Source organism: Pseudogymnoascus destructans, assembly GCF_001641265.1.
Source record: "Pseudogymnoascus destructans isolate 20631-21 unplaced genomic scaffold scaffold_16, whole genome shotgun sequence".
NCBI lineage: Eukaryota > Fungi > Ascomycota > Leotiomycetes > Thelebolales > Thelebolaceae > Pseudogymnoascus > Pseudogymnoascus destructans.
In genome coordinates this window covers 517,348-545,190 of record NW_020167535.1, presented here as the reverse complement: position 1 = coordinate 545,190, position 27,843 = coordinate 517,348, and the positions used below count along the sequence as shown (strand labels likewise).

The following is a 27,843-nucleotide window of genomic DNA, read 5'->3' as shown; positions in this document are numbered from 1 at the left end:
GCAAATATGGCACCGCCATCAAAGTTTCCTGCTGTAATGGCACAACCACACATACTAGAAGGCCCTCCTGATATTTCTCTAGCCGACTTTCAACAATTCAAAGGCTCTAGAAAGAGTCAAGCTTTAGCTGAGATGGCTTATTCTCGCGCTGTTGTCGCCCTTGCTGCTTGCTCCCACTGCATGAAAGGCACAGTAAAGCATGAGTTTGCTTGCAGCACTATAAACACTACTGCCCACCCTGATGGCCGCTGCACCAACTGTTGTCTCTGCGCCCTGCCTTGTTGTCTCTGCGCCCTGCCCTGTTGGTACTGCCTCGCCAGCATGGAGCCCAGCGAGTCTAGAAGCGAAAGATGGGGGAAATGAGGGAGATGAGGGGGATGAGGGGGATTGGGGGGAGAAGGAGGTAGAGATGGTTGGAGCTAGTGGTGAGAGATGGGCAGTTTTGGGTCTCACTTACCGTGAGGCTGAGGATGAGTGGCTTCAGGCTGGGCGTCGCCGCCTCTTTGCTCGGGAGATTGCCCTAATCCTTCGGATTAGGCGTGATATTCTTGGCACTGACGCTGGCTCATTAGATGCCTTGGCTGAGGCCCTTCGGAGTTATGAGAGAGAGTCCCGTGTTGGGGATCCTGACCTCCTCAAACCCATCCTTCCTAATGGGGATGATGATTTATTCATCATTCCTCAGAGGTCGGCTCCTCATGCTTGTCAGAGTGTAGAGGAGGTAGAGGAGGATCAGAGGTTGTTACGTAGAAGAAGTTTATAGTACTATAGTACTATTAAATGTCACAAACCTAGAGTGACGCTAGTGTAGTTGGTGTAGTTCGTGCAGTTCGTGCAGTTAGCATCACTTGACCTGGCAAATTGACTGTGATGCCTGTCTGTGCCATAATACTGTAGACAGTAAGGTATTATGCTGTAGTATACTATATATAATAATTTAGAAACTAATAGCATTAATATAGAATGAAATAGTAATAGTACTACTCATCATCATCAATCCAAGAATTAGTTGAAAGATTTAGCCATGACTTCAAACACTCTAAATACTCAATAGTATCAACCCCTAGTCGGTTCCTTCGATCTGTAATTGTGATCTTTGCCCCTGAGAATAAACGTTCAGGCTCAGCACTCATTGAAGGTATTGATAAGATATCAAGAGCCATCTTTTGGAGGTTTGGATATGCTATCCGCTGAGCGCCTTCCATCCACCAACCCCGAGCATCACATTCAGTGGTAACTGGAGCTTGGCAGTATTTCAAATACTCATCTTGAATAGCTGGTTGATGGCGTTTTTGTGTAGCCCACTCCTCAAATGTGCTCTTCTTATTTTGAGGTTGAATTGCAGCTATAATTGATGGTTCAATTGTTGGCTTGTAATGCTCATCCCATAGTGATTGAACAGCTATCTTTGCTGGTGTTACCCAATTAATAGGCCAATTCTCTTCGCAATACTTCCATTTTTGACTTGGAATGAGTATTCCAGCAGCAATATATGCAGAAGACCTATAAAGTGTTAGTACTATAGACTATTGATAGTACTATAGATAGTACTATAGATAGTACTATTACATACCGCTCAGTTAGTGCATAATACTTGTCTATAACCTTCCAAGCTGAGTTGAAACATGGACTAAGTATTATATCATCTTGAAATTGTTGTTTGCCTTTCTCTAATTGCTCGAGAAGGAATTCCATAGATAATAATACCCGTTCTAGTGTAGCTTCTCAGCCTTCTGTAGCTAACGTCGCTTCATGAAAGAACTGGAGCCAGTCATGGATGTGTGATAGTATTATCCAATCACTCTCTGTCAATTCATCTTGGCTTAGGTCGTAGTACTCCTTGTGACAGTATCCATTGTTAGCTTTCTTCATATTGTCATCAAGAGCATTATGAAGCATCAAGTACCATGAGTTCCATCGAGTCTTGTTATCCCGAGCAAGCCTTTTACCATCACTATACTTCTCAAACCTTGCCTGGCGTTGGGGAGAACGTTGAATATACACTACAATATTATGTAGCTTCCCTAGCGGGCCTGCATTCCTCCATGTTTCAACCTGTACTTGTGATGCTTCTTGAGAGTTGTTATCCACAGAAATAGCATCCCCGTATGGAAATAAGAATGCTTGTGCTGCTAGGTTGATGATATGGCCATTGCAACGAAGTCGGTAGTGTTGAGCATCATATTTAACACCTTGGAGTGATAGTACTATATAGTAGAAGTTAGAATTTTATAGTACTATCATTTTTTGTAATAGGACTAACAATTTGAAAGGATTATCATCATAGTATCATTATTTGATGCATTGTCCATCATGAAATACCCAACTTTTGATAATATACCATACTCTTCAAGTACAGTATATATTAATTGGGCTTGATTGTCACCTGTATGCTGTCCTTCTAGCTCTCGTAGCGACAGTCGGTACTATCCCTTCATTCTCCCCAATGTAGTGTGCAATTAGACCCATTAATGCCTTTGTGTTTGGAGATGTCCATAAGTCAACAGTAAGATGGATCTTCGACTGAGATGACTGCAAAGCTTGCTGAATCTTGACCCTCTCTTGCTTGTATCTTCGAACTACCCATTCTCGTATAGTACTATGGCTTCGAGGTAAAGACTCTTCACTATTAACATTTAAGAAATGTATTAAGTCTCGGAATTCAGTGCATTGGACAATTGTGAATGATAATGAGCATCTAGCAATAAGTCGGACAAGTAGCTGCTCAAACGTTGGAGCATCAAAGTCGGTATCTCGTCACCGTTTATATGGGTTACTTATTCCACTTGAGAAGGCGCTTGAAGAATGGGAATTTAGTCTTCCCTTAACTCCATCTTCCAAACCACATCTCTGGGCAGTGTTGCCAGTAGTATATTGGTTCTTGGCAGTATATTGTGATATATATCGCAATATGAGTCTTGGCAATATAAACAATATGCTTGGCAATACGATATGGCCTTCCTTCATTCCTTGGCAATCTATATTATAATACATTTTGGCTACCCCCTGCAGGATTGATTGGCTACAAAATGGCGAAATTCATGATTGCTTAGGGCGTATATAGACCCGCTTATTACTTCTCTAGGCTCAAGGTGCACGGTTTTCACCCTGGGATCCACTGTTCTACGGTCCGTACCTGCCATCCGTAGCCCCTGTCTGCACCCGTAACTATTAATGTATATAGCTCTACCTCCTAAAGCTAGCTGTAGACTGTGCCTTTGATATAGGTCTTATGAGTTCCTCCCCTCCAATTCGGTGTTCCCACTGCCATGCATACCGGGAGTCGTTGCTGTTCCGTACGAATCGCCTAGGTCGCCGGTACGCAACGTGCTCTCTATGCTCTACCTCCCGGAATTCTCGCCGTAGGATACAGGCCCGTGGTAGGACATCACCACCTACAGTAGTACTTCCCTTTATACTTAGTGAATACCAGCTTACGGACTGTCTATAGCCTCCTACGGACGCCCTACTTAGTGACTACCAGCTTACGGCCCGCCCACAGCCTCCTACGGACGCCCCTCCGCAACGGCGCGGCCGCGGTCGCCCTCGCCGTCAGCCTCCAATCCCCATACCACTTCGCCCTATTACTCCGCACCGTACGCAGTCTACCCCTACTGAGGAGCCTCTTGCGCCTCGCCAGCCTAAGCCGCCTGGCTTTCTCTCTCGATTTGTTACGGCTGCCCCGCACGACCTTGGCCAGCTTAACCATGAGTGTGAATATTGCACTGCGCTACACTGGGTGGAGGAGGCTACGCAGGATAAGCAGTATGAGAGCTGCTGTAAAAAAGGAGACGTTAACCTCCCTGCCTTACGGAGACCTCCCTTATATCTACGGAAGCTGTTTACGGACCAGAACCCGCTAGGAAGGGGCTTCCGTAAGGAGATCTGCGAGTATAATAACGCCCTCGCTTTCACTTCCGTAAGCTATACTCGCGATTCGCGGATACAGCAGAACGTTGGTGTACAAAGCTTTCAAATCCATGGCGAGCTGTTCCATTACCAAGGCCCGTTACAACCTACAACCCAGGAAACGCCAGCCTTTGCACAGCTGTTCTTCTACGACCCGTCGTACGCAACTGAAGCCCGCCGGAGGCAACACCCGCAACTTGATTCCACGATCCTTATGCAGCTTCTACAGCTACTTACGGACCATAATCCGTTTATTTTGATATATAAGACTGCCCGAGAGCGACTTACGGCTGCTACGGCTACTAATAGCCCCTTTCGGGTTATACTCAACCCGCAAATGCGGCTGATAGTTGAGAAGGGTGCTGATAAGCGCCGTGAGAACCTGCCAACCAGTGATGAGATTGCGGCTATTATTCCAGATGAGTTAGGTGATGCTGGTCCGCGAGACTTGGTATTAGCCTTCCATAACACCTTAGAAGGGCGGCGCCAGCTATCAAAGGTTCATGTTACTCATGCTTCTTATATGCCACTCCATTACGTCCTCCTCTTTGTGTTTGGTGAATACGGATGGCACTATGGTCTTACCTTACGGGAGAATAGCGGTCCGCGGCAGAACAGGAGGTTAGAGCAAAGACCATTCTACCGCTACTATATGCACACCCGTAAAGAGTGGTTTAATACCATACACTATGCCGGCCGTCTATTTCAGCAGTTTGCGGTTGATATATTAGTTATATGCGAGTCTACGGCCCTAAGTTGGCTCCGTAACCGTCAGAAATCGATCCGCGCAGACGTCTATAACGGCCTAGCTGATGCTATATCACGCGATGACGTTAATGTGGAAGAGTTAGGTCGCCGTGTAGTACTGCCATCCAGTTATATAGGAAGCGACTGTGCTATGCAGCAGTTATACCAGGATTCAATGGCTATTGTACGGCACTTTGGGAAGCCTACATTCTTTATCACCTTTACGGCTAATCCAAAGTGGCCAGAAATCACCCACGCACTCTTTCCGGGTCAGCAAGCAGCTGATCGGCCTGATCTTATCGCACGGGTGTTTCACTTAAAGGTCCGTAGCCTACTTGCGGACCTACGGGCTGGTGTGCTTGGTGAATACGCTGGCCATGTATATACTATTGAGTATCAGAAGCGTGGTCTGCCGCATATGCACTTATTACTCTTCATTAAGGGGTTCAACTTTAACGTTCCTAATCTTATTGATGAGGTGATTTGTGCTGAGTTACCACATCCTTCATGGGATGTTACGGGCGAGCTTACGGAGGTAGTCGTCTCTACTATGACACATGGGCCATGTGGAGATGACTACCCACAGGCACCATGTATGGCCCGTAAAACGCCTACGTCACCTCTACGCTGTTCAAAGAAGTTCCCAAAGCCATTTACAGCCTCTACTATCATTAATGATGAGGGTTACCCTGAATATAGGCGCCGGGATGACGGGCGGACGTTTGCGGTTCCACGGCCAGGTTTGCGGACTGAGAATGTGGTCCGTAACAACCGTTGGGTAGTTCCATACAACCCGTTTCTACTTCAGAAATATCGCTGCCATATGAACGTTGAAGTGTGCAGCACTGTACAAGCCTCAGTCGTGGCTGGGTTGGTGGTGGCCCTCGCGTTGTTGAAGAAGAAGGAAGGTGGGTTTGGAGGGGTTGGCAATATTACTGGGTTTACGCATCGCAGGCCACGTGACTAACGTCTAATCACGTGCTTACGTGGCTTCATGGCAGGATGCTTACATAACCGGCGCCTACGGCGCCGGTCAACAATACTCGTATGATATGCCCCATATTATATTGCCAATATAAACAATATAAACAATATCGCTTATTATAATACACGTGATGATAATGATGTTAAATATAGCTATGAAGCTAGTAGATAAGTGCCGTTGAAAACTCTGCACGCGTAGTATATTACTATTATATAGTAGTACTATGGCTTCAACAAATGTGTAATGGTGGGTGCACCAGATATGAGAATCTAGCCACCCAAGGAAGGGATGAATTTACTAAGACAACACACTGTCTTAGGAAACAGAGCCAAAGGGTTGTAGCTTAGACTATTCCACAACGCAGCAATCAGGTGTATGATGTGGTGAAGTGGTTTAGACAAGTTGCAACAAATGTTGAGTCTGAGAACTCAGGGGTAAGTCAGAGGTTAGCACCTCACTGACTTTTCAAAAACAGAGAATAACAAGATCAATGCTTGGAAGCTTGGAAAAGATGTAGAAGTATGTGCTAGTCGATTTACTGTATTGCCTGCTTGCCCTTTCTTAAGGAAAGGGCAATCCTATTTATGCCAAAGGAGTGTAGTTCTCTCATTTTCCATGACTTTCCATGACTAACCAGGCTTGGTAAATGTATTAGAAGTCAAGTGCGACCCACAACTAGCTTGCTAATCATGTAGTGAACATAAGAGAATCCCATAGAACCATCTCTTGGGTCCCTAGCCTATAGGAAGTGAAAAGGAGGTCCAAGGTCAGAGTACCTATAGACAAATTATGTCATAACTTAACCAATCTTGTGGGTAACTAAGGAGCGATGATGTGTAATGAATCATAGAGGGTTGTAGAAGCTTCTAGAGCTATCGTTCATGTTCCTAGGCCTCTAGTTGGTAGAGATATGCCATGTGGTAGTATTGGCCCACCCCCTTAAGGAGGAGATTTTCTTAATAACTTGTTCAATGAGTGTCCAAATGATATGCCGTGATGTATGTAGCATAAACAGATGTAGTAGAAGAGTTTTCAGCAATCGTTGAGTAGTATTGCTTCTGTTGTTGGTGTGATAAGCCAAGATATGTATGGTGACTTGTAGGTTTGAGGAGGAGATTTCTAAGTTTGCTCTTGAGTTTGATAGCAAACTGAGTGCAACGAATGTCAGTATGACAAAATGCAGATTCTAGTACTTTATCTTCTCTTAATACTAGCAGCTTCCAAGACAATGCCGATGTGTTCCAGTTACAGTCCTCACAACTAGATCTGCATGTTCTTAACTCGTAGCTCCTTTGAAGTATCTGTCACTTGGTGTAAATCTGTCAAGTGCTTTGCTGGAGCAGCTGTACCACCCAACCCTTTGTATTGTTTAGTACAATATAAGCATTGCCAAATGCACTTGTTAGCATCCTCTAGTAATGAAGGGCTCTTATTGTGTTGCCAAACCCATGAGGTTCGTACTCGTTGGGTTGTTGATGAAATTGAAGGTACTATAGTACTATCAAGGTTTCATCTACGAACTGCGACCCTTGGCCGTTCACGCAGCTCCGGATAAACAGCCATGCAGGTGTGACACGCAGGACCCGGCCCTATTTTGACGTCCCGTTACCTTATTATATGATAACTCCGCCATTCCCTGCACAATTGATGAGGAATGGCGTCCATTTAAGGTCTCGGCGCCAGCAGCACTAGGATGTACTACTTCAAAATCCAACAATCCGTCAGTTCTAAGACCAAGTTTACTTTCCATGATGTCTCTCTGCCGCCGGACATGGTTCGGACCGATTGGCACCGGACAAAGTCAAACTGAGTCTAAAAATCCGGAAGATCAGCATCAAGATCGAGGTATAGATTATGATAGGTAAAGCTGAAATGGCCAATATCTGTCTCGGTGTATTTGTGGCTTATTAATTATGTGCACACTATGAGGCAGATCGAGCGAACCCCCTACCCTCGCTCGGCGTGTTTAGACTGCGTCACAAGGAATAACGGCCATTCCACTCGCCATGGTGCCACTTTCTGAACTTCATTGTTTGTAAGAATTACATGTACACCTTGCAACGACTCAGCCACGATCCTGGCTATGCATCCATCCACAGCCACCAACACTGATGCGCCAATATATAGAGCAGGACGTGAAGTGATGCCTCCCTCACGCAGTTATTCCGCATCTGTCGCCATGGACTCCATCTATACGAGACTCTTAACGATGTCGCTAGTACCGCAGGCGAGGAGGATGGCGACAGAGCTCATTGATGGAGAGGCAAAGGAGGGAAAGGTAACAGGAGTAGAACTCGTTTATCGCCGGGGCAGTGCCTACGTCGGCGTCTGGTGGTTTTTTACTTTCTTAATGCTGCGAGCGACTGGGCAAAACGTCGTTCGATGAGGATCGTGGCAAGGTCGAGGATGCACTAGGGTTAAAGCGGTTGTTATGACGATGTCCCCGGAAGTGCCTCAGTTGCGATGTTAGGCTTGACTGTTTCCAGGAGGGTCTTGAGCGACTTGTCGGCGGTACTGGTCCTATGGCCTGTTCTCAGTATATGCTTCGGATATTTGTGCTCCATTTCCGGTTACTCCTAAGCCGATCCCAAGGGAGGGCTAACCCCTTAGTTAGGAGCACTCTAGGAGTTGGCAGTTGTTAGACCAGCGCAAGATATGACTAGGGAACTGACACTTGATAGCCGTCATTGGATTAGGCGTTGCGAGTGGCGATAACTAGGCTCTATGACTGAATCATTAGCATGGGGGTGGGCAATAGTGGTGATAGTGACATTCTGTAACTTCATCCTTAGTGGTCATATCTTGCGTCGTTACCACACTTTCAACGTATGGTCAACCAACCACGAACTAGCATCCCGCTCCCTTAACTTCCTCCCACATCCTCCTCGCCGCATCCCGTCCCGCATCCCGCATCCCGCATCCCATAATATACAGTATCTCAACCCATCAGGTAGTATAATAACCCATTATGTATACTACAATATAAGGCGAAAGCCCGCAGTGCACTATAACTTCACTTCATTGAATCGCCAATAAATCTGCCGAGATGCTTGGGTGTAGATCTGCCGCGATCTCCCTCACCGGCGATGCGCGATGACGCCAGACCCATAATTAATTCTTAATGGGAGACTGTCACGATCCAAAAACCAGCCCTAAACGGATCTCGGATGGGTCCAACGGTTTTTTCAATGCTTATCCCACCGGCAGTCCGACACTGCCTTTCAAAATTACTGCGCCGTTAGCAGCCTTGGCGTCTCCCGTCGCCATTCCTGTCGCATTCACCACTATCCCTGCCGTGACAGTGCTCAGCCGTCGAACCTCCTCCCTTTTCCCTTTTCGCATCCTGTAAAAACCCCGCCGTCACAGTAGTTGCAGATTATTACAGCTGATTGATTAGATACTTTCACAAGACAGTTGATAGGGTTGTTTTGGAGATCTACGCCTCATCTCTTAACAATTCCATCAAATGCAGAATACTCCCAAATATCACCAATGGCCAATTTCACCTGGTTCGCCTGCTTGAATTCGACAACCAGTTTCGATGGATCGCACGGATTCAACTGTGTAAGTCGACAGAAAGATGGGCTAGAAAGCTGCAAGGAGAGGTAGATGCAATGGCAATTCTCAGAGAACGATCAAACATTGCTGTGCCACGGGTATTTGGATACGAGACAAACGACAGTAATCCAGTTGGAGTCGCATTCATCCTGATGGAGTTCCTTCCTGGGAATGTCGCCATGGACGTTGATGGTGGTTATGAAACTCATAACGGCGAGATTCCTCCTCAACACAAGACGACCTTTTACAACGAGGTGGCCCAGATTCAGGTAAATATTCTGATATTATCTTTAAATAACGCCATGCATCTGTCTGATAAGCACTATTGCAGGTAGAGATGGCATCGGTACGCTTGTCAAGGATAGGGACTATTATCAAGTGCACAGATGGCAGCTACGATATTGGCCCATTGCCGGATTTAGGTGGACCGTTTGACACTGAAACAGCCTTCTTCGAGGCCTGGGCAGCCAAAGCCAAATTCCCGAAATCAAGCGATATAATTCGGAAGAGCATGAATAATGGGCTAGTGAACGAGGTGCTTTCGTCGATCTCAGAATTCCCTCGCAGGATGAAGGCAGTAGCCAGTCGACTTTCTTCCTGCGATAATGGACCGTTTCCCCTCTGGCATCCGGATTTTCTTCATAGCAATATTATTGTCGACGAGAGTTACAAGATACTTGGTGTCATCGACTGGGAAGGTGCGTGTACTGTACCTTGAAAGTTGGTGGAATTTCCACTTTTCTTGGAAACGGTGCCTTTCCCTATGGACGCACCTTGGAATTATGATGAGAATGGTCAGCCCTTAGATGAGGACACAAAGCGAAGGTGGCAAGAGCGGAAGGAATATATGGAGAAGGTGGCAAATGCTGAAGCTTCCAAGCAGATTGATAACATGCTGTCGACAACTCTTGATAATCATGACGTCCAGAATTTGGCATACGCCGTGAAGGTCTACCTTGACCCTGGGAAATTAGGCTTTTACGACAAGGTCCTGGAGCCCTTTGAATCGGAATAAGAGCAGTGCGTCCGTCAGTACTTCGTATATTGGGTGGATCCGTGGATACGCGGCCCCTCAATTTGGTGAGTCTTGATCAGCACCAGCCGTGGTTCGGGCTGCGGACCGTCTTCCTCGCAAAAATATCACGGATTCACGGATGCGCGGCCCCTCAATTAGTGAAGGGCCGCGCATCCACGATCCAGGTACACTACCGCGCCAAAAAGCAGAATATGAGTTAATCGTATCCCACGCCAGGAACAACGTTCTGTCTAACGAAGAGAAACTTGTGACATATTGTCATTTACTCATTTTCTAGCATGATACCATGGTCCGGCTTGACGATCTCCCCCGCATTGCCGTTTTCTTTGCCTTCGGCGTCGGCATCATTCTGTACTTTCAACTTATCGCCGGCCTCATCCACAGGACCCGGAATTTCCTAAACCTCCAGCCCCAACAGTCACAATTCAACGTTACCTCACCCCATGATGCTTTCAACTTCCCGCTTCTTGATTCTGAGTCCATTCGCGGCATATGCGCCGACACCCAGTGGAACCCAGCCGTCGTATTTACATGCTCTGAGAGCGTAGGCGGCATTGGCAACATCCGCAACTCTATTTTGAACTGCGTGCGCTTTGCCATTATCGCCGGTGCCGCTCTCGTAGAACCACCCATCGTTTTGCGCAATGACTCTAACAGTGCCGAGATCCGCACAGGCATCAAGACAGGCATGGAGTATATGTTCGACACCACGCACTTTCGCCAGTCGCTGCGCCTGTCCTGTCCCGGGTTGAAAGTGTATGACCAGATCCAGGATCTGAAGGGGGAGGTATTCTATGATCCAATCGCCCTGCTCCCTGAGTCGCTGGATGAGGAGGCCCCGCCAACGGGAATAGCGCACCCAGAGAAATGGAGGGAATTCTCCGCCACGCCTCCATGAGCGAAGCCATGTACGGCCCCGCCCCACATCCTACGCGCCCCACCCCTCACACCTGGCTCGGCAAGCACGTCGGGCCCTCACCGGAGGGATCTATGATCGTCAAACTTCAGCGCTCATACCTCACCTACCCCATATACAGCGACGGCGAGAACTTTGCCCTGTCCTTCGGCAAGCTCCTCAAATTCCGCGCCAATACTCGCATCCTGGCCACTAAAACGCTCCTCGCCCTCGCCGCTAATGCGTCTTATGTCCTTGACCATTCCCAGTCCATCCTCCCCAACTTTTTCTTTGGCGCGCACCTCCGCACCGAGCATGACGCCCAGCTCGGTTGGCCCGCAGAAGACTGGGTCTACACCCGCTACGAGACGCAGGCCAAATTCTATTTCAAGCAAGTCCTCGCATCGGGGCTAAAGCGTATGTACGTCGCCTCCGGCGACCAGGAGGAAGTAGCCAAGTTTGCGTACGAGGCGGCAGAGAAAAACTTCACTGTTTCCACAAAGTTTGATCTACTTGGCGCTAAGGACGCGGCGCAGCTAGGGGCACTGTCGTGGAATCAGCAAGGGATGGTGGATTTCTTAGTTATGCTGCGTGCGTCGCAGTTTGTGGGCGTGGGGCACTCGAGTTTTGCATGGAATGTGGCGCTGGTTAGACACGTATTTGCGCAGCAGAGGGATCATCTGAAGGGCCCGCATCTGTTAAATGATGAGCTAAGTGAGGTGTATGGGTATTCAAAGCAGTACCCAGCGTATGCGAGTTGTTTGTGGCCGTAGAAGGTGTATGGTTTGTATACTACGTGCCGTATGCACTAAGACTAGGTTGGAACTCATTAAATTTTTTCAGTCAAGAGTGGCTGTAAAGCAACTCTGAATATGATCCCGCTTATAGTTGGGTCTGCAAGATTCGCAGTAACCGTTTTATTGCGATCTTACTCAAGAGGATACGACAAAGTGGCCTGGCCTTTTTCCCTTACAGCTTCTTCCGTGGAGAGTGTGACCGACGGCGTTTGAGGCTATGAAATCCCTCCGATAGTTCATCTGTGGAAGTGTCGGACTCATATGACGGTGGCAAGTCGGCATCGAGGTTTAGGATGATCTGTTGGCTATTGGCAATTGTTTCGTTAGAAGACCCTTCACTTGTAAAGCTCGGTCCTGGGCCATCCTCCAGTGACGATGCAACTGCCGTATGCTGTGATACGTTCTCGTGAGCCTGCTTGATCGCGCTGTCTCTTTGTCGCTTTGCCCAGTCCCTGCCATTCCTGTATGCAGCAGCCCCTTTTCGAAAAGTATCGGCATCGCCAGTCAAGCCCCACGTGTTAATTTGCGTCATGACATTTCCGGGCTGTGCCCCAGGTACTGAAGGTGATATTGGATGACTAGTGTACATCTTGAGCTGGCCCCCATGATATATTGATGTGATGGTATATGCGTTGTTGTCGTATCGTGGCTCTGACACCCCAAATGACTGCAGGCTGTGGATACCTCGTGCGCCTAAGGCACCATCGTAGCTTGCCTGTCGGGACGCAACTGCCAAAGATCCGTCAGGGCCTTTAACTTGGAGAAAGAAGTTTGGAGCGACAGGGAGATCATGCTGGGTAGACGGGACAATCCGACGCGCAAGCTCTCTGCGAATGTTCTGATCAACCTGTTCGGGTCGTGCGCCATAGTACAGATCGGGATTGCCAGGTACGAGAGTACCATCGGTCAAATAGTCTAGGTTCGTGAATGGGATCTCGCCTGCAACGCATTTACTATCGCCAATGTTTCCTTCGACGACTGGGATGACATTTGTTGTGACCTCTCTCTCCTTGGAGGCATGCGTGTCTGCGCGCTTGAACTTTCGGAAGTCTTCATTTGAGAATTTGTTTGGCGAGAGAGAGGCTCTGGGTTGACCCAGTGCATAAACTATCTCGTCCATATTCTCGGGCTCTGGTGGCGTATGACCATCTGGATACTCATAGCCATTAGGGAATATGTCATGATCGATCAGATGCTGCTGAAATGCACGATCATATGGTCCTGTGCTCCTTGTGCTTGTCGTATTCGGGGTAGCGCTGCTCTTGGATGGTGAATCCGAGCCCCTCTTTGTCGGCGACTGCGAACCTCTCTTCCGACGCCCAAGACTCGACGGTCTAGGACTCATGTCGTCTTCCGGGCCCGTTGGTATCCGGTACTACTCTGTGTCAGTATGAGTGTGCAATCGCACAAGGATGACCGCATACTCCTCTCAGATCTCTCAGATCCGGGCCGCCGTGTCTTGCGAAACGCTGCGGAACGGTCAGCTGGTGGTGGGAATTCGATCCACGCCTTCGAAGTTTTCGAGTATCTGCTGAGCTGGAACAGGCTTTTGCGTTCCTCTCGTTCAATTCTCGTAGTGCGTTTCGTGTGAGAGGGATCCTCGATAGAGAGTCCCAAAATCGCGCAGGTGGAAATGCTGGATAGTTAAGTTTCTGCTTTTTGGACGGGTGATGCAGGTCGTCCTCTGCCGTTTGAATAAGAAGCGATGAGATTCGACGCTTTTGCGGGTGCGCAGTAATCGGTCGGTTAGATGGACTTTGCGGAAGAACCATTCTTGGGTGCTTGCCATGTTGACAGAAGTAATGTGCGAGGTTGTCGTTTTATCCTTCGCCGTGGAGGTACAGAGAACGTTGGGCGGTTTGGAGGCAGACGAACGGATAACGATTGCCGCTACTTGACTGGTGGATCAGGCGATAGGCTGGTGCCTCTAATCCAACCACTAGTTGGCGCCGTTGACATATGAAGCACACTCCACTTCTCATAATAGCAACGTTAGCTTCCACGCTTCCTCAGACGTTCGGGCCATCTCAATCATAATATGCGAGCATAGGTAAATACAGTTCCTGAACAGTTTGCGCATTTCTTCTCCTCACTATCTCTACCATCCTTTAGACTAATATTCATTTTTAATACCTCTTACTTAATCAGTACCTTTGTTTTATCACGTGAAGCAGATTGCGCGTTCTGTGCCTGGTGATCAAGCCACGGCAGAAGACGGAAGTGAGGCGGCGTCAACTTTCGCGCGAGCGAGAGCTTCCAGGTGTCCCCATCTTCTCTAGGCGTCAATCATGGGCCCATTATATTCGGTAGGAAGACGAGCAGAGGAAGCGGAATGTCTGTGTTCCACTCACCCTGTATTTTGTAAAACAACCAGTCTGACCACATCCAGCCTTCTAATGTGCCCGCCTCGCACCCTTACCGTCGTATCTTACCATCCTCGCGGTTGTAACCCAGCCTCAAACACTTGTTAAAAGTGAGGGTGTGGAGAAACACGCTGCTCTCCATACACTGGGATCTTTAACCCCACGGGGGGAACACGGTGCGAATGGATGCCTAATTCTCTGTGGTGCTCAATCGACGTGGCCTCCGACTATTGGAGCTCTCCTGTTTGCTGTAGGCGACCGAAAACGTTATTGACAAGGCTGGCGCCAACATGGCTATGTTTAAGTACATCAGAAAGCGACATTAGATATAAAACCTTACATGGTAGAAGCTCTCATTTTGCATGAGAAGATACATATGCATGCAGTACCTCCTACATTGCTACCCAGCTTCCGTTAATGGGAGCTAGATTTGTTCTTCGATATGACTGCCTTGTATGTTTAGTTAGAAGGAATGAATCTGCCAAAATACCATATACTGTACTACATTCTGCTCGATATCTTTGCCTCGATATCTCTACTACAAAATCTTTGTGGAAACATCTTCAGCAGCGTATCCTCGACAACCTTACTCTCGGTCTTTATATTTATATACCACCTTAGGAAGCATGAGTCTGATAATCAACCAGCGCACCAGATCGTTATGGGAGACAGCTCAGACAAGGCCAGAGTGGGCTGCAACGAGGTTCTGGGAGTATGTGCTCAAGGGGCAATTCTTCATTGGTGATGACTGGGCAATCTCATCTCAGCAACCCCCAACGGACGATCGGGAAGATAGGCGCAGGGTAGATCTTCGTATCGAAAGATGGAAATCTAATCGTTGGCAAATAATCGCACTTTTCGAGGCAAAGAAGCAAAATTGTTCTCAGACCGAAGTCGATGAACTCGAGCACCAAGCCTATAATGCCTGTATGGTACATCTTATCGGGATTGGCAGGGAAGAGATGTATGCTATAACCACTATAGGGACTGCGGCTCGCCTTTGGTATATCACCAAGAACGATGACTATCTCCTTCCTATGGTGCCTGTCACAGCAGGTCTCTCCGATCCTACAGAATACATCGAAGCAAACGGCACTATGGCAACAGAGCTCAGGGGACGGTTTCAACTACATGATCCAAAACGATATGATATCAGCCGACAAACTTCAAGTACTAAGGAGCAACTGTTCTCCGAGACCACCGCAACCCCCGGTCGGGGCAAATAGCCAGTATCTTGGGCCAGCGACCCAGCTCACATATGGCTCTGGTATGCAACCAAGCTCATTGTACCCGGCGAATCCAACAGGCTTTATAAGCCCAAACCCTCCTCAAGCTCAGTGGCCTAGTTCTCAATTCCAGTCGAATATAGCGGATACCCCGCCTCAGCCCCTCTTATGGATCCCGTCCCCTCCCAGGGACACTCAACCCTCCTCTTTATACTACCACATCTAGACCGCAAGTCTATACCGTGCCCGGTATTCAAGACAATAACGGCGACGAGGAAGACGTGGATGGGGACAATACTATGGAAAGCCCAGGGCATGTAGCGGAGTTGGACAGCGAGACGGCGATATATGTTGACGTCACTCGGAAAGTTGTGTCGCATATGACTCGCCCCAGCGAGGTCTTCTTTTGCTTCGAGAACCGACAGACTACTAAAAAGCACTGGCGGCCATCCACGATTGCGGTTCAAGGTGCCATCGTCTCCTGTGTGGTGTATACCAGCAGTAAAGGCACACAGTATTATACCTATGCTCTTCCAAAAGCTAAAGGAAAAGGAAAGGCTTAGAGAAGATGCAAAGTTCGCAAGGTTTTCTTTATGGATTAATAGTTGTGCAGAGTATTATATATCTTCCTCCTCAATACACGGGATTGTTTTTTCGGAATTGATCCACCATGTTTTTATGCCTGTCATTTTCGTGCTTAGCCATTGGCGCTTATTAGACAGGTTGATTCCCACATTGTCTGACGCAACGCGAACAATAACCCCGGTTTTGCCGTCTATAAAAGTGACTTCTGCAAAATGAAGACCAGTGGGATGTTCAATTGTAGCTGTTGAGGACAGACCTACGCGACACTGGCCCAATGTCTCCTTGTGACCACTCGAGTACGTCAATAACAATCCTAAACAACACTTGTCTAGATTGTTGAGGTCGCTCCCACGCTCATCGAAGAACAAGCAAACTTGTTCAACATTTTCTAACGAAGCGCAGGAATGGAAAAGATCCCACTTATTGTGGAAACTTGGAGGGTGTTGTAGAATTTCCGGTGCATCTAATTGGACATCGTTTGGTAATGTTTGGCCAAAGCAAAGGATTGGGTCTCCGTCATCTGGATCCTCGTGAATAAGGTGTGAGACCTGACCTTTGCTCAAACAGGTCTCCACGGAATCATCTGTCTGTGGATCGAGACACGGTCCAAAAATGCAGCTTCTGTCAAGAGTAGTTCTTATCTGCCACAATTAGGAGGGGTAAAATGGTAGGAAGCCTGATTCTTACCATGAGTGCGATATCAGTTATCAATTTGCGAGGACCGTATCGTCGACGAATCCAAACTTCATGGATTCGTTCATTTGGAGCCAGAGGAAAATAGATCCACATGAGTGAGTCCTTCCGATAGCGGCATAGTCTTTTATATATATCAGCGGCTGAGGATCTGTTTCCCTTATGAGCGTAGATCCCATATATTTTTCGCCCGTTGCAAAAAACACTGATTCCTGTACACTGCTCTGTTACTATACATCTCATGCGCATTGGCTTGGAAAGTCCATCATTCACAATTGTGAATTGGTCTGGGGGTGTCGGTGTATCCCATAGCATTAGCCTATCTATTGATGTTCTCACGGGGTCAAGGCGTAGAAAATATCCCTATCTAGACCGGCGACAGGTAGGGCATCGCCCATGGCGGCAGAGACGCCATTTTTTCTTTTCGCCACCATATGAAACAGTGATATATCGAATTGGATAGCCGTAGTCTGGGAATTTAAAGGCTAGTGTGTGACCTCTGTAATCTAAGCCAAACCCAAGAACTATTTCCGTTAATAAAATATCGAAATATTCGAATAGAAGCATACCTGCAAAGGAATTTTCTGAAACACAAACACGATCCCGGCAAAGCAGGCAACACAAGTTCGAAAGCTGAACATGGTGCTCCATCTTGGTTATGCCATCATCCGTGAGCTTCATTTGCTCCCTCACGTGGGCAGCTCTCTCTCTCTTGCGACTCCTCTCCGATACTGACCCTTCCATTGTCCTTATCTCTTCATTAACCCTCTAGCGTTGTCTAGATGGGAGGAGCGTAGCCTCCTTCGGGGGCAGAAGTGAATGTGGTGGTAGTCCTATCAATTTTTAGCTCAAATGGAGGGGTATAGTATGTTCGCCGAGTGTTCCAGGTTGCGAGTATTTATCCAAGCAACCACGTGACGAAAATGTCAAGGTAGTGTGGTTTCCCAGCTATGGGGCTACGGCTTTTACTTATGCCGTGGCCCGTAAGCTACTCTATTGTACTGTACGAAACTACACCCAATACGTCAGAATATACGTGCCTTATTCTGCCTGATTCTTAGGGCTAGAATCACAAGCTGTACGGCCTTTATTGCCAATAATAGATGAGAATGACCTGAGCTATCTTTAGGATCGAATTTCTCAAAGCGCTCCAATTTTGAGTGGGCGTGAAGAACAGTTGTAGTTCTACGTATATTAGGTGGATCAGTGGATACGCGGCCCCTCAGTGAGGCCCGAACCAAGTGGAGGGTGCCCACGCTACAAATGTCAGGAGCCTGCGATGGCTTTCACCTCGTGGTAGTGCAGGGCATAATGAGATCAAGTAGAAGGAATTGCCATGCCTGTGTGAGAAGTTCGAATGTCGTTGGTTTTGTATATTTGGCTCCTTCCCCAAATCTCCAAATCACGTGAACTTCATAATGTCGTCACCCGCTTTAGCTTCCTGTGGCACCTCTGCACTTTCTTGAGGCTTAGACTACGTGGCTCAGATATGGCTCACACATGGTGGATCATGGAAAATAAGAGCAAGGCACCTGAACAAGGTACGTAAGCTAAAACGGCCACACTCCGGTACTATTACCAAATTGACACGAGATTGACACGAAATTGACACGAAAATGTCGCGTCGCCTCACCCCGCTCACCCTGCTCACCCTGCTCACCCCTCGGCTCACCCTGCTCACCCTCGCTTCACCCCTTAAGGCGGCAAGGGACTCAGATTCCACGCTATGCCTATTGGCACCATTGAGAGTAATAACCAAGTGGATTACAAGCTTGTGTATGGCAGAGCAGACGGGATGCCCAATTCTCTTGAGTCTATGGTCGTATGTGACAATTAATTGATTGTCGTAGTATAAGAGAGGCTGTTATCACGGAACGAAATAGCAAAAAAAATAGCAGAAACATACAACAGTGGGTATTCGCTGGTGGTCACCCACCCAACTACTAATCCACCGATCTCAAGGTTATGTATGGCAGAGCGGACGGGATGCCCAGTTCTCTTGAGTCTATGGTCGTATGTGACAATTACTTGCGTATTCATCTTTGAGGATCCATGAACTGCCTCCTTTGCTTTTAACCTGACAATTTCCCACTAGATGTTGTGACCGTGTTCGCCGAGACATAGCCGGCATGCTAGACATGTATGTGCTTGCATTAACGCACGCATCCTGGTATCATACAAAACGCACATGAATGACCTCAACAGGTGGCCGAGACCGTCTCTTGAATGGGCTTCCATAGGGCACTTCATGCGGTACACATCACGTAAGATCAAAAATTGTAGTCTCATGTCATTAACATATTTACGATCAAACCACGATTTCCATCAAATGCTTTACACAGCAACGCAATAAGCCTCATCAACCCACAAACTCGTACAATCACTTCCGATCGCCGGGTTCCACGCATAGAACTGCGAGAATGTAATGTCAAATTCTGACTCGACCGCTCCGCACGAATCGCCGGATTTCACGACATAGTATTGTGTGCAAGAACCCGTGATACCAGATTGTGTTGGTGCCGGCGCTGTCACAGCCGGCGATGTGGTAGAAGATGTAGTGCCTGTAGTAGAGGAACCTCCCGAAACACCGACACAGTAAGCTTCGTCGAGCCAGAGACTGGTCCAGTCGCTTCCGATGGCGGGGTTCCAGGCGTAGAGCTGGGCGAAACTGATGCCGAACTTGGATTCGACGGATGCACAAGAATCACCTGGTTTAAAGGTTAGTACTACTGTTGGGAGATATTGACATGGAGGTTGTGGTTATTAGACACTGACATACCTTGTTGGACCACGTAATACCGATCACAGTTGCTGGTAATTCCTGACTGTGTGGGCCCAGGAGCTGTGACAGATGTCGTGGTGCTCGAACTGGTTGTTGTCGTCGTAGTGGATGATACAGAAGTCGATTTTGGTCCGCTTCCGGGAATCGGTACTGTAGTGGCGTTTGTGATTACGGTGTTTGTCGTGATCAGAGACGATGAGAGAGAGGTGAAAACAGGTCAGGGTAACCGTATTACCAGGGCCCCACGTCATCGGTGTATAGGCAGGTGCAGACGTGAATGTCGTCGAGTACGTGTAGTTGGGTGTCACGGTCTCCGGACGCAAGCTGGGTAGCACTGACGCCGGCACGTCTCTCTTGTCGTACGTATGGTCCTGGTACTGACACGACAGTTTAGGCCCACCAGCTGATACGATGGCGCGCTCGACACAGCCGGTCTTGATGAGGAATGGCAGGTTGAAGTAAGCAGATGCGGATGAACTGGAAGTAGCGGCGATAAAATCCCATCCTGTTAAAGCACCACAGCCTTTTTCCTGGTTATGTAAGGAGTCGCCGCCGTCTGTCGCCCAACCGTAGATGTTATATACTTCAAATTCGTAAAACAAGTCATCACGAATCCTGTGCACATATCTTTGTTAGCATTACGTTCATCCATTCAAATTCGAACCCAACTTCATAGGAACAGCTCTGAACATGTTATTGACTTACCAAGAAGCACAGTCGGCGTACATCCGGCGACTTCCGAACATAAGACCTCGTTGCTATTCAGATAATAGCACGCATCGCAATTGGACGTCGTGCTGCTAGGGGATCCCGTTGATCCTGAAGGGTCTGCTACATACAGAACCGTTGGAACCAAGGTTCCGGATACCATTGTACCAGCAGCAAAAGCATCGCTGGAAAATACAGCATCCAGCGATAACGAACACGCTCCTGCAGTTTCTGTCGTTTTAGTATCTGCCCCATCGCAAGTAGTTGTTCTTGAGCACGAAGTCTGTAACCAACATTAGTGTCGTAACAATATATCCCGGGAACGAATTCCTTACCGTTGTCGTAGTTGAATAGTCGGTCATTGGTGCAGTACTGAAGCTGCTCACGATGTAGGTGCAGGCTGACACTGTGACGGGTGATTCACACTTGTCATTAGGGTCACCCTTGCCATCGCCACCGCCTTCTGCGCCGCCACATGAGCCAGGAACAACACAATCAAACACCCTTTGTACAGTCTTTTGTGTACTTCTGGAAGACGTCCGTAAGCCAGGTAAGGCCTAAAGAGTCGTTCGTCCACCCGTCAAGAATCAAGAGCCTGTAAACACCCTTTGTACAGTCTTTTGTGTACTTCTGGAAGACGTCCGTAAGCCAGGTAAGGCCTAAAGAGTCGTTCGTCCACCCGTTGTTACTAACTGCAATGGTCCAATCTCGAGGCAAGGTATCCATATACCAACTTGATATATGGACCATAACCATTGGTGGCACACTCCACCCACTTGCTGCAATTGACTCAATAACGGTACCATTCACGGTTCCCTGGCTGCACACAAACTGGCTTATGGGCCCGCTCAGAACCCGTAATCACTTTTGCGGTTGTAATCACTCCCATTTGAAATCCTGTCTTGTCAAAGTTATAGATGTCATTTCTTGAACCCCATATTTGGCAATGTGTTCTGTAAAAGTCGAAACCAATCCCGAATAACTGTAGGATTTTCACATTTTGCCCGTTGATAATCGTATTTGCGGGTGTATTTTAATTGGAGGAAAGGGTGGCGCTTTACAAAGTTGTAAACCCATCGTTGGCCAACTGTAAGAGGGGTAGAGTAGACTTCATCAGACCGTTTTTGGAGTAATAGATTTGCCATTTGCCGTACAGATTCAGATCTAAGGGGTAGACCTCGTTCCTCCATAGATAATATCCATTCGACAAGTGTTGACTCCTCTGTGTTGCTAAGTTTTTTGTTTGCGGGTTGTATAAATCGCGTCGAGCAACGCGTCCGTTAACACGGTCGCGAACAGTTGTGTATGGCACGTCGTAGGTTGTACAAGCCGCTTTGAGGTTGCTAAAATAGCCTTGATGGAAGGCCTGAATAGCTAAATCAATTCGGCCTTCAATCTGGCTAGCCTGAGTGTGCTGCGGTTGAGCCATTATGGTCATTAGTATCCGTAAAGTGCGGATTTGGTGTGTCGCGATACGACTCGCATGCAAATACGACTCGCTTGTCAAGTACGTTAGTCATGATTATTATGATTATTTGTGCTAACCCTGTGGATATTCATGATTATCAAAAACTCATAATCATAATCATAATCATGAATATTCATGCTTATATAATATTTGACTATTTGAATAACGTACATGTATAGCGAAAGCGCCAAACAAGCGAAAGCGCCAAAATTATCTACCCTCACGACAAACATTGCGATAAATCTACCACAACATTAGAAATCAATTGAAACTACTCGGAGTCCTCTTCCTCAGAGGTGTCTATTACAATCTGACACGTGCGCGCATTGTGCCCAGTCTCACCACACTTGCCACAGCGACGGGCACGGGTTTCTTCCCTTGGCTTCCGACCACGGCTTGCCCTTATTTCCTGCTCTACCTGCTGCACAACATCCCTCTCATCCTGTAGCTCTTGCGCCCCTTGTTGACTAAGTGATCCTCCTTGCTGTAGTCGTGTTTTCCTAGCTCTCCGGCGCTTGCTTAGTACTTCATTTGCCTGTCGTAGGTTTTGGTTCTCTCCCTTTAGCAGTGCTAATTGATGCATTATTTGCGATGCACCCTTTGTAAACTGGTCAACAGCTGCATAGATTGAGGTTGGAGAGCTATTTTGATGGCGTGAAATCCGAGTTTTAATAAATGTAGACTGTGACATAGCTTCAATTGGGTTGTTTGGTGTCTGAGAAACCCAAGGTTGAGCAGTACCTGGGCGGGAGCTTGGAGGCGTTGGTGTCCTTAACTTAAGATCAAGTGTAGATATCACTCTCTCAGGGTCAAATGGAAGAAGCCCTGCCCCTCGGAACCCGCCTCGAATGTTACTTTCCGTCATTGTAGTGTTAAATGCAGCGTGGAAGGCAGGAAAGAAGTCATCCTTTGTAATATGAGAAATATGAGCCTGCATCATATCTTCAATTTGCCGACCATAGGCCTGCTTTAACGGGCTGAAACAGCCAACATCAAGTGGCTGGAGTAGATGAGAAGAGTGAGCAGGCATACAAAGCGTAATAATGTTGTGTTCCTTGCAGTACTCCTCAAACTCATCTGAGTGGTGGCTCTCATGACCATCAAGGACTAACAAGCGATAACCACCAACACTCCGGGCCTTTATATGCTTCTCAAAGTGCTGAATCCAATCCATGCCTCTCTCGTTTGTAGTCCAGCCATTTTCAGTAACAGAAATCACCCAATCGCTTGAAAATCCACTATTCTCATACCAAGATGTAAGGTGGTTTTTGCCTGCAACAATGATAAATGGTGGTACTGCCCAACCTTGAGAACTAACGCCTTGGATTACTGTAACCCATTCCCGATTACCAGGCTGTACCTTCTTTGCTTTTGCCCGCCCGTCTGAGCTTGTTACAACCATAGCAGTTGAGATAACGCCCATCATAAACCCAGTCTCATCAAAGTTGTAGATATCTGCTTCATCGATACCATATTTCGCAATTGTGTTACGCACAAGCTCAAACCAGCCATTAATAACTTCTGGATCTTCGCACTTAGCCCTCTGGTAGTCGTATTTGCGCTGAAAGCGTGTCTGGAGCTCTACACGCCGCTTAACAAAGTTTGAAGCCCAACGCGACCCAACGCGTGACGCGTCGCGTGTTGCAAGTAGTCGACTTGCCATATCTTCAACAACAGACAGCCGAGGAGGAAACCCTTTGGCAGCTAGGTCGAGTATATACTGAACAAGGACGGACTCCTCTAGGTTAGTTAATTTCCGTGAGTTGGCTTGGATATCGCGTCGTGAAGGTACACCTTCTAGACGACGACCTAGCTTGCGGTGGTCCGCAGAATAGATCCTAGCAGCAACTCGAAGGCGTAACTTTAGGTCGCTTTGCATAGCCTGGATAGCTAGCACTAATTGGCTTTCATCGTTTTTATGGGGCATGTTTTGTTGTTGAGGAATTTAACATTTAGTTGGGGGGTTTGGTCACCGCATCATTTTGGCGCTTTCGCTTGTTTGGCGCTTTCGCTATACATGTACGTTAAGTTAGTCATGATTATTATGATTATTTGCGCTAACCCTACTGACAGAGCACGGACGCGCCATTTGCTCGTTGGCGATTCTGATAGAAGACTTCTCTCGTCACCCTCGTTTTTACTCTTCTCTTTCTGCAATTTCTCTTGTGTCGTTTGTCTCGCAATGATGTTTCCAGCGCTCTGGCTAGCTTTCATAGCTTGCACTGCTGCTTCGGTATTGCGGAAGCAGATAAATGCAATCCCAATTGCTTACAGAACTGTCGGTGCGGTACGTTACTTCTTTTTCCTATCATCGTTTCCTCGATATAAAATCGTTCATCTATACTTGATATCAAGTGTTCTTCCATCACCATTTCGCAAAGGCATAGACGTTGTTTGCTAACTTGAATCACAGGACCAAGCCGCCAAATACCAAAGTAAGGGCACGATTCAATGGGAGGTGCCGACCGTGCGACAGTTGGGCAGCTCTGACCAGCTGGGCCAGGGTGTGTACCTGTCCCCCGTTTTGGGGGATTGGCCCGGAGAGGCTAATGGCTATTTCTGCGCTATCCTCGCTGACTCCACTGCTTGGAACAACATCAACAAAGTATATATGCCGAAAGAGACGACTGATGAGTCTCCAAAGCCGCTATGGTTTACGCAAGGAGGTTCGTAAAATCGAAATTGCCTAACTTGTCTTGCTAGAGTTCATGCTAACCCCTTGGATTTCCAAAGTCCCCAATCGTCCCGCATTCCTTATGACAGTAGGTGGAAGGGGCTACACCACGGCCAATACTGTCTTGATCAGCCCGATCTATGGCAGCGAGGAAAAAACTCAGTTTCTTATTCCGCCAGCGCTGCTTAGCTCTAGTAATCCTTTGAGCATATCAGTCCAGTGCGCAGCGAAGTCGAACGGCCCGGCCTGGCAAGCCCTTCAAGCTGCGTACGGAACGATAAACTGGAGGAATTGGCAAGGGCTCAAAGGCCCTGTGCCGTAGATAGTGTCACCTTCATCAGGGTGAACAATGTCCTCACGCTTGGGGGAATACGTCCTCTCCATTCGACCTCGATGTGAATATTCTTGTCTCCATTCGCACTCGATATGAATATTCTTGTCTTAATTCAACCTTGGTGTAACTATTCTTTGTTTTATCTGGCCTCATGTGAAAACAATGTAGTTTTAAAATGAAAAGTTGTGACCTTGATGCCTAAGGCTAGACGTGCGCTCGGCAATAGCCGGTCTTACCGAGCGCATGAGTAAGACACGTTACGCCACGTGACTAGACGCGACGCTTATCCACGGAAGAAGTCCGAACGTTAGTTAACATCCTCTCGCTCTTTCTCTTCTTTCATTGAGTAGAAAGTCTTCCAACTTCTTAACAACCGGGACATTGGCGATATGAACGAAGCACTTTGCTCGATTCTTTGTGATCAAGACAAGTGGTCGTTTGACCCGTACGTTTGTAAATTCATCAAATTCAACAAGGACGGGACCGGCGAGGTGTGTACAGACTGTGAAACCCTAGCGCCAAATTACCAAATGTTCTCGTGCACGAGCAGCTGACCATGTAATCAAAAAGCTATGGTGCGTGAAAGATATGACGTATATCTTCGCCGTCAACCTCGAATGGAAGAGCATCCCGCTACCTAAATCGGATGAAGCCATTGAGACTGCCGAAACCAAAACCACAGCGAATGGAAAGCCTCAACTCCTAGGCAAACTAAATCTCGAGATCACGCTTAACACAAGCGTGGCAAATTCTCTAACTGGGTGGTTGCCAAACTGGCCTAGTCCAAATGAGCATTACCTTTCAGAGGCTGCCTTTCGAACAAGATCTTTCACGGCCGCGATCGAAAAGGGAAATTTTATACCCAATCTTTGGGTTGGATACGAGGGCAAGTTTAAACAACGATGGGGTCTCCGTTTGCTGTTTGACAAATCGCCATATCCTACACGAGAGGGGTTGAAGTCTCTAGACGAGGTTCCCATTTCAGTCGATGAACTCGATGAGATGGTGACTTTCCTCGCTAGACGTTTGCCCGACTCGGAGACGAGAGGAAAAGCCATGAATGATGATTCTTATGCGGGCTTTCGAGGAAGTTGCTCGGTATCCTAGTTGGTGAATCTGCCTAGCTTTGAAGCTGATATGCGCATCTATTCGAAACTCGTGATGGATGGATGGGGTTAATCGAAGAGAGGTTGTTCGCTAGGTAACGAATGTCTTGGCGACGGCAGCGCCGACTCGTGGGCCGGAGCCGAGGATGAGCGCGACGGGCGTGGCCACTTGCTTTTTACTTCAGTTGGTGACATCCGGCCTAGTGGGTGAGCCCCTTGCCGCCTTAAGGGGTGAAGTGAGCAAGGGTGAGCAGGGTGAGCGGGGTGAGGCGAGGCGATGATTTCGTGTCAGTTTCGTGTCACTTGCTCTATGATCCACCTCTTGTGAGTCATGAACCACAGGCAGAGACTCTACTAAACTTTCAGAACGTTGACCTTCCACCGTTTCCATCACAGCGCATATGCCGTGAACATGGATCTGTGCATGCGCGGCCCCTAAATTGTAAAACTGAAGGCAATGCATATGTGAAGCTCGATCCCGAGAATATGCGATATGAACTGGACTCCATTTATAGAAATCATGCTGGGAAAGCCTAAGTGTCAACTTCGCGCTGGCATGGTCAACGTGAGGCACGACAATCGTGACGGAATCTGAGGCTCAGCGACTTGTTTCGAGGCGATTTTCAGCCACAAAATGCGCGCCATACCATCCTTTTCTGACAACTTTCATTTAGCGGGATGCGTTTCCGCCGCCCGCGTGCTCAAGACAACCTCCTCGGTCTGTGGTCTTCTTCGTCTCCACAGAATTACAGCTTTCTTCAAGTATGGTGTAGGTATGTTGCAGTTACCATTTATATATTTGATAGTAATGATGATCACTAATGGAACACACACTCCAGCGGAGTTCAATAGGAGGCAACCCCAAATAACTACAACTCGAAACGCCATTCTAGACGGGCAATTCCTCACCAATAGTCTCCACAGACAAGATTACGGACGCAAGCACGTAGGATCAGCCTGTGTTAGGGAGTGTCTTCTCAAAAGTGGAAAGCTGCACAGGAAAGCAAGCACGCGGAGTTGTGGCCTGGCAGCAAAGCATCAGCATAGCTGTAACATTCTCGACCATCAACGAAAACGCTCCAACATACCTATATACCTGTTCTGTAGGGGTCCTTTAAGCGAATTTCCAACCTCGAACGCCTTCTATCAACAGACTCTATCGTGGATCCTCGTACAACATGGAGGTAGCGAAATCAGCTCAGCAGTGGAGTTTTGATACGGACCCACCAGAATTTCTATGTACGCAAATCGTTTTTGAAGACGGCGGAGATTACTTTATATGTCAGTCCAAAGAGCGCCAACCTGAACTCGACACCCAAAGCCTCAATGCCCTCAGCCCCCGAAAGATTCTCAAGGAGCACATTTGGCCGCTTCATGAGGGGGATGTCACCGTCTGCGACAATCCCACCAGTCCTGACATCTATGTCAAGAAACCCCGTCTCACTGCATACGATGGCACTCCTTCTCTTGCTCATTTGGTCCTTCAAGAGGCTCGCGTGTGCGAGATTTTGATGCAGAACCCCCATCCAAATATTGCTAGATATCTAGGATGCTATATGCAAGAAGGTCGGATTGCAGGCCTCTGCTTTCAGCGCTATGCCGAGACTGCTGAAGAGAGGAGGTCAAGGGGCGCATCAATAAACAGGGCACTTGTCGTTGATCAGATCAGCGCAGCCATCGCCCATCTTAAACGCTTCAACCTTGCCCATAACGACGTCAAAGCATCCAATGTCATGTTCTCGACTCAGTCGAATGAGATCGCAATCTTAGTCGACTTTGACTCTTGCGCCATGATTGGCGGACCTCTTCCGGCCAAACGAGGTTTTACTGACTCTTCGGGTATAGAAGAACTTGACAGATATCTATCATAAATTCTATCAGGGAGGCTGCAGCGCCCAGGAGCACGGGTTTGGGTTAACGACGTTCACAGGGTTCAGATATGGATGATGAAATCAAATATAAGTATTTTAATCATTC

The 27,843-nt window shown here is 47.7% G+C and overlaps 9 protein-coding genes across 9 annotated transcripts; 7 read left to right on the top strand and 2 right to left on the bottom strand.

Annotated features, from left to right (window-relative positions):
* Positions 1 to 241: 241 nt before the first annotated feature.
* Positions 242 to 763, top strand: VC83_05934 (uncharacterized protein; the record flags this gene model as incomplete). The annotated part of the gene is made up of 1 exon (XM_024469541.1): positions 242 to 763. One exon carries the CDS (start codon positions 242 to 244, stop codon positions 761 to 763), a length of 522 nt encoding a protein of 173 aa, XP_024322365.1.
* An 8,492-nt stretch (positions 764 to 9,255) lies between these two features.
* VC83_05933 (uncharacterized protein) lies at positions 9,256 to 9,917 on the top strand (the record flags this gene model as incomplete). Its single annotated transcript, XM_024469540.1, has 2 exons — positions 9,256 to 9,468; positions 9,531 to 9,917. 2 exons carry the CDS (start codon positions 9,256 to 9,258, stop codon positions 9,915 to 9,917), a joined length of 600 nt encoding a protein of 199 aa, XP_024322501.1.
* Positions 9,918 to 11,102: 1,185 nt separating this feature from the next.
* VC83_05932 (uncharacterized protein) lies at positions 11,103 to 11,903 on the top strand (the record flags this gene model as incomplete). The annotated part of the gene is made up of 1 exon (XM_024469539.1): positions 11,103 to 11,903. The coding sequence occupies one exon, from the start codon at positions 11,103 to 11,105 to the stop codon at positions 11,901 to 11,903; it is 801 nt and encodes a 266-aa protein (XP_024322500.1).
* A 196-nt stretch (positions 11,904 to 12,099) lies between these two features.
* Positions 12,100 to 13,699, bottom strand: VC83_05931 (uncharacterized protein; the record flags this gene model as incomplete). Its single annotated transcript, XM_024469538.1, has 2 exons — positions 12,100 to 13,302; positions 13,352 to 13,699. The coding sequence occupies 2 exons, from the start codon at positions 13,697 to 13,699 to the stop codon at positions 12,100 to 12,102; spliced, it is 1,551 nt and encodes a 516-aa protein (XP_024322368.1).
* A 1,217-nt stretch (positions 13,700 to 14,916) lies between these two features.
* VC83_05930 (uncharacterized protein) lies at positions 14,917 to 16,079 on the top strand (the record flags this gene model as incomplete). Its single annotated transcript, XM_024469537.1, has 3 exons — positions 14,917 to 15,222; positions 15,275 to 15,693; positions 15,743 to 16,079. 3 exons carry the CDS (start codon positions 14,917 to 14,919, stop codon positions 16,077 to 16,079), a joined length of 1,062 nt encoding a protein of 353 aa, XP_024322367.1.
* A 3,049-nt stretch (positions 16,080 to 19,128) lies between these two features.
* Positions 19,129 to 20,646, bottom strand: VC83_05929 (uncharacterized protein; the record flags this gene model as incomplete). The annotated part of the gene is made up of 5 exons (XM_024469536.1): positions 19,129 to 19,502; positions 19,574 to 19,726; positions 19,812 to 20,191; positions 20,416 to 20,567; positions 20,620 to 20,646. 5 exons carry the CDS (start codon positions 20,644 to 20,646, stop codon positions 19,129 to 19,131), a joined length of 1,086 nt encoding a protein of 361 aa, XP_024322340.1.
* Positions 20,647 to 23,847: 3,201 nt separating this feature from the next.
* On the top strand, positions 23,848 to 24,886 carry VC83_05928 (uncharacterized protein). The gene is made up of 3 exons (XM_024469535.1): positions 23,848 to 24,039; positions 24,166 to 24,418; positions 24,486 to 24,886. The coding sequence occupies exons 1-3, from the start codon at positions 23,935 to 23,937 to the stop codon at positions 24,746 to 24,748; spliced, it is 621 nt and encodes a 206-aa protein (XP_024322341.1). The 5' UTR covers positions 23,848 to 23,934; the 3' UTR covers positions 24,749 to 24,886.
* A 263-nt stretch (positions 24,887 to 25,149) lies between these two features.
* Positions 25,150 to 25,867, top strand: VC83_05927 (uncharacterized protein; the record flags this gene model as incomplete). The annotated part of the gene is made up of 2 exons (XM_024469534.1): positions 25,150 to 25,251; positions 25,331 to 25,867. 2 exons carry the CDS (start codon positions 25,150 to 25,152, stop codon positions 25,865 to 25,867), a joined length of 639 nt encoding a protein of 212 aa, XP_024322362.1.
* Positions 25,868 to 27,044: 1,177 nt separating this feature from the next.
* Positions 27,045 to 27,737, top strand: VC83_05926 (uncharacterized protein; the record flags this gene model as incomplete). The annotated part of the gene is made up of 1 exon (XM_024469533.1): positions 27,045 to 27,737. One exon carries the CDS (start codon positions 27,045 to 27,047, stop codon positions 27,735 to 27,737), a length of 693 nt encoding a protein of 230 aa, XP_024322382.1.
* Positions 27,738 to 27,843: the final 106 nt, after the last annotated feature.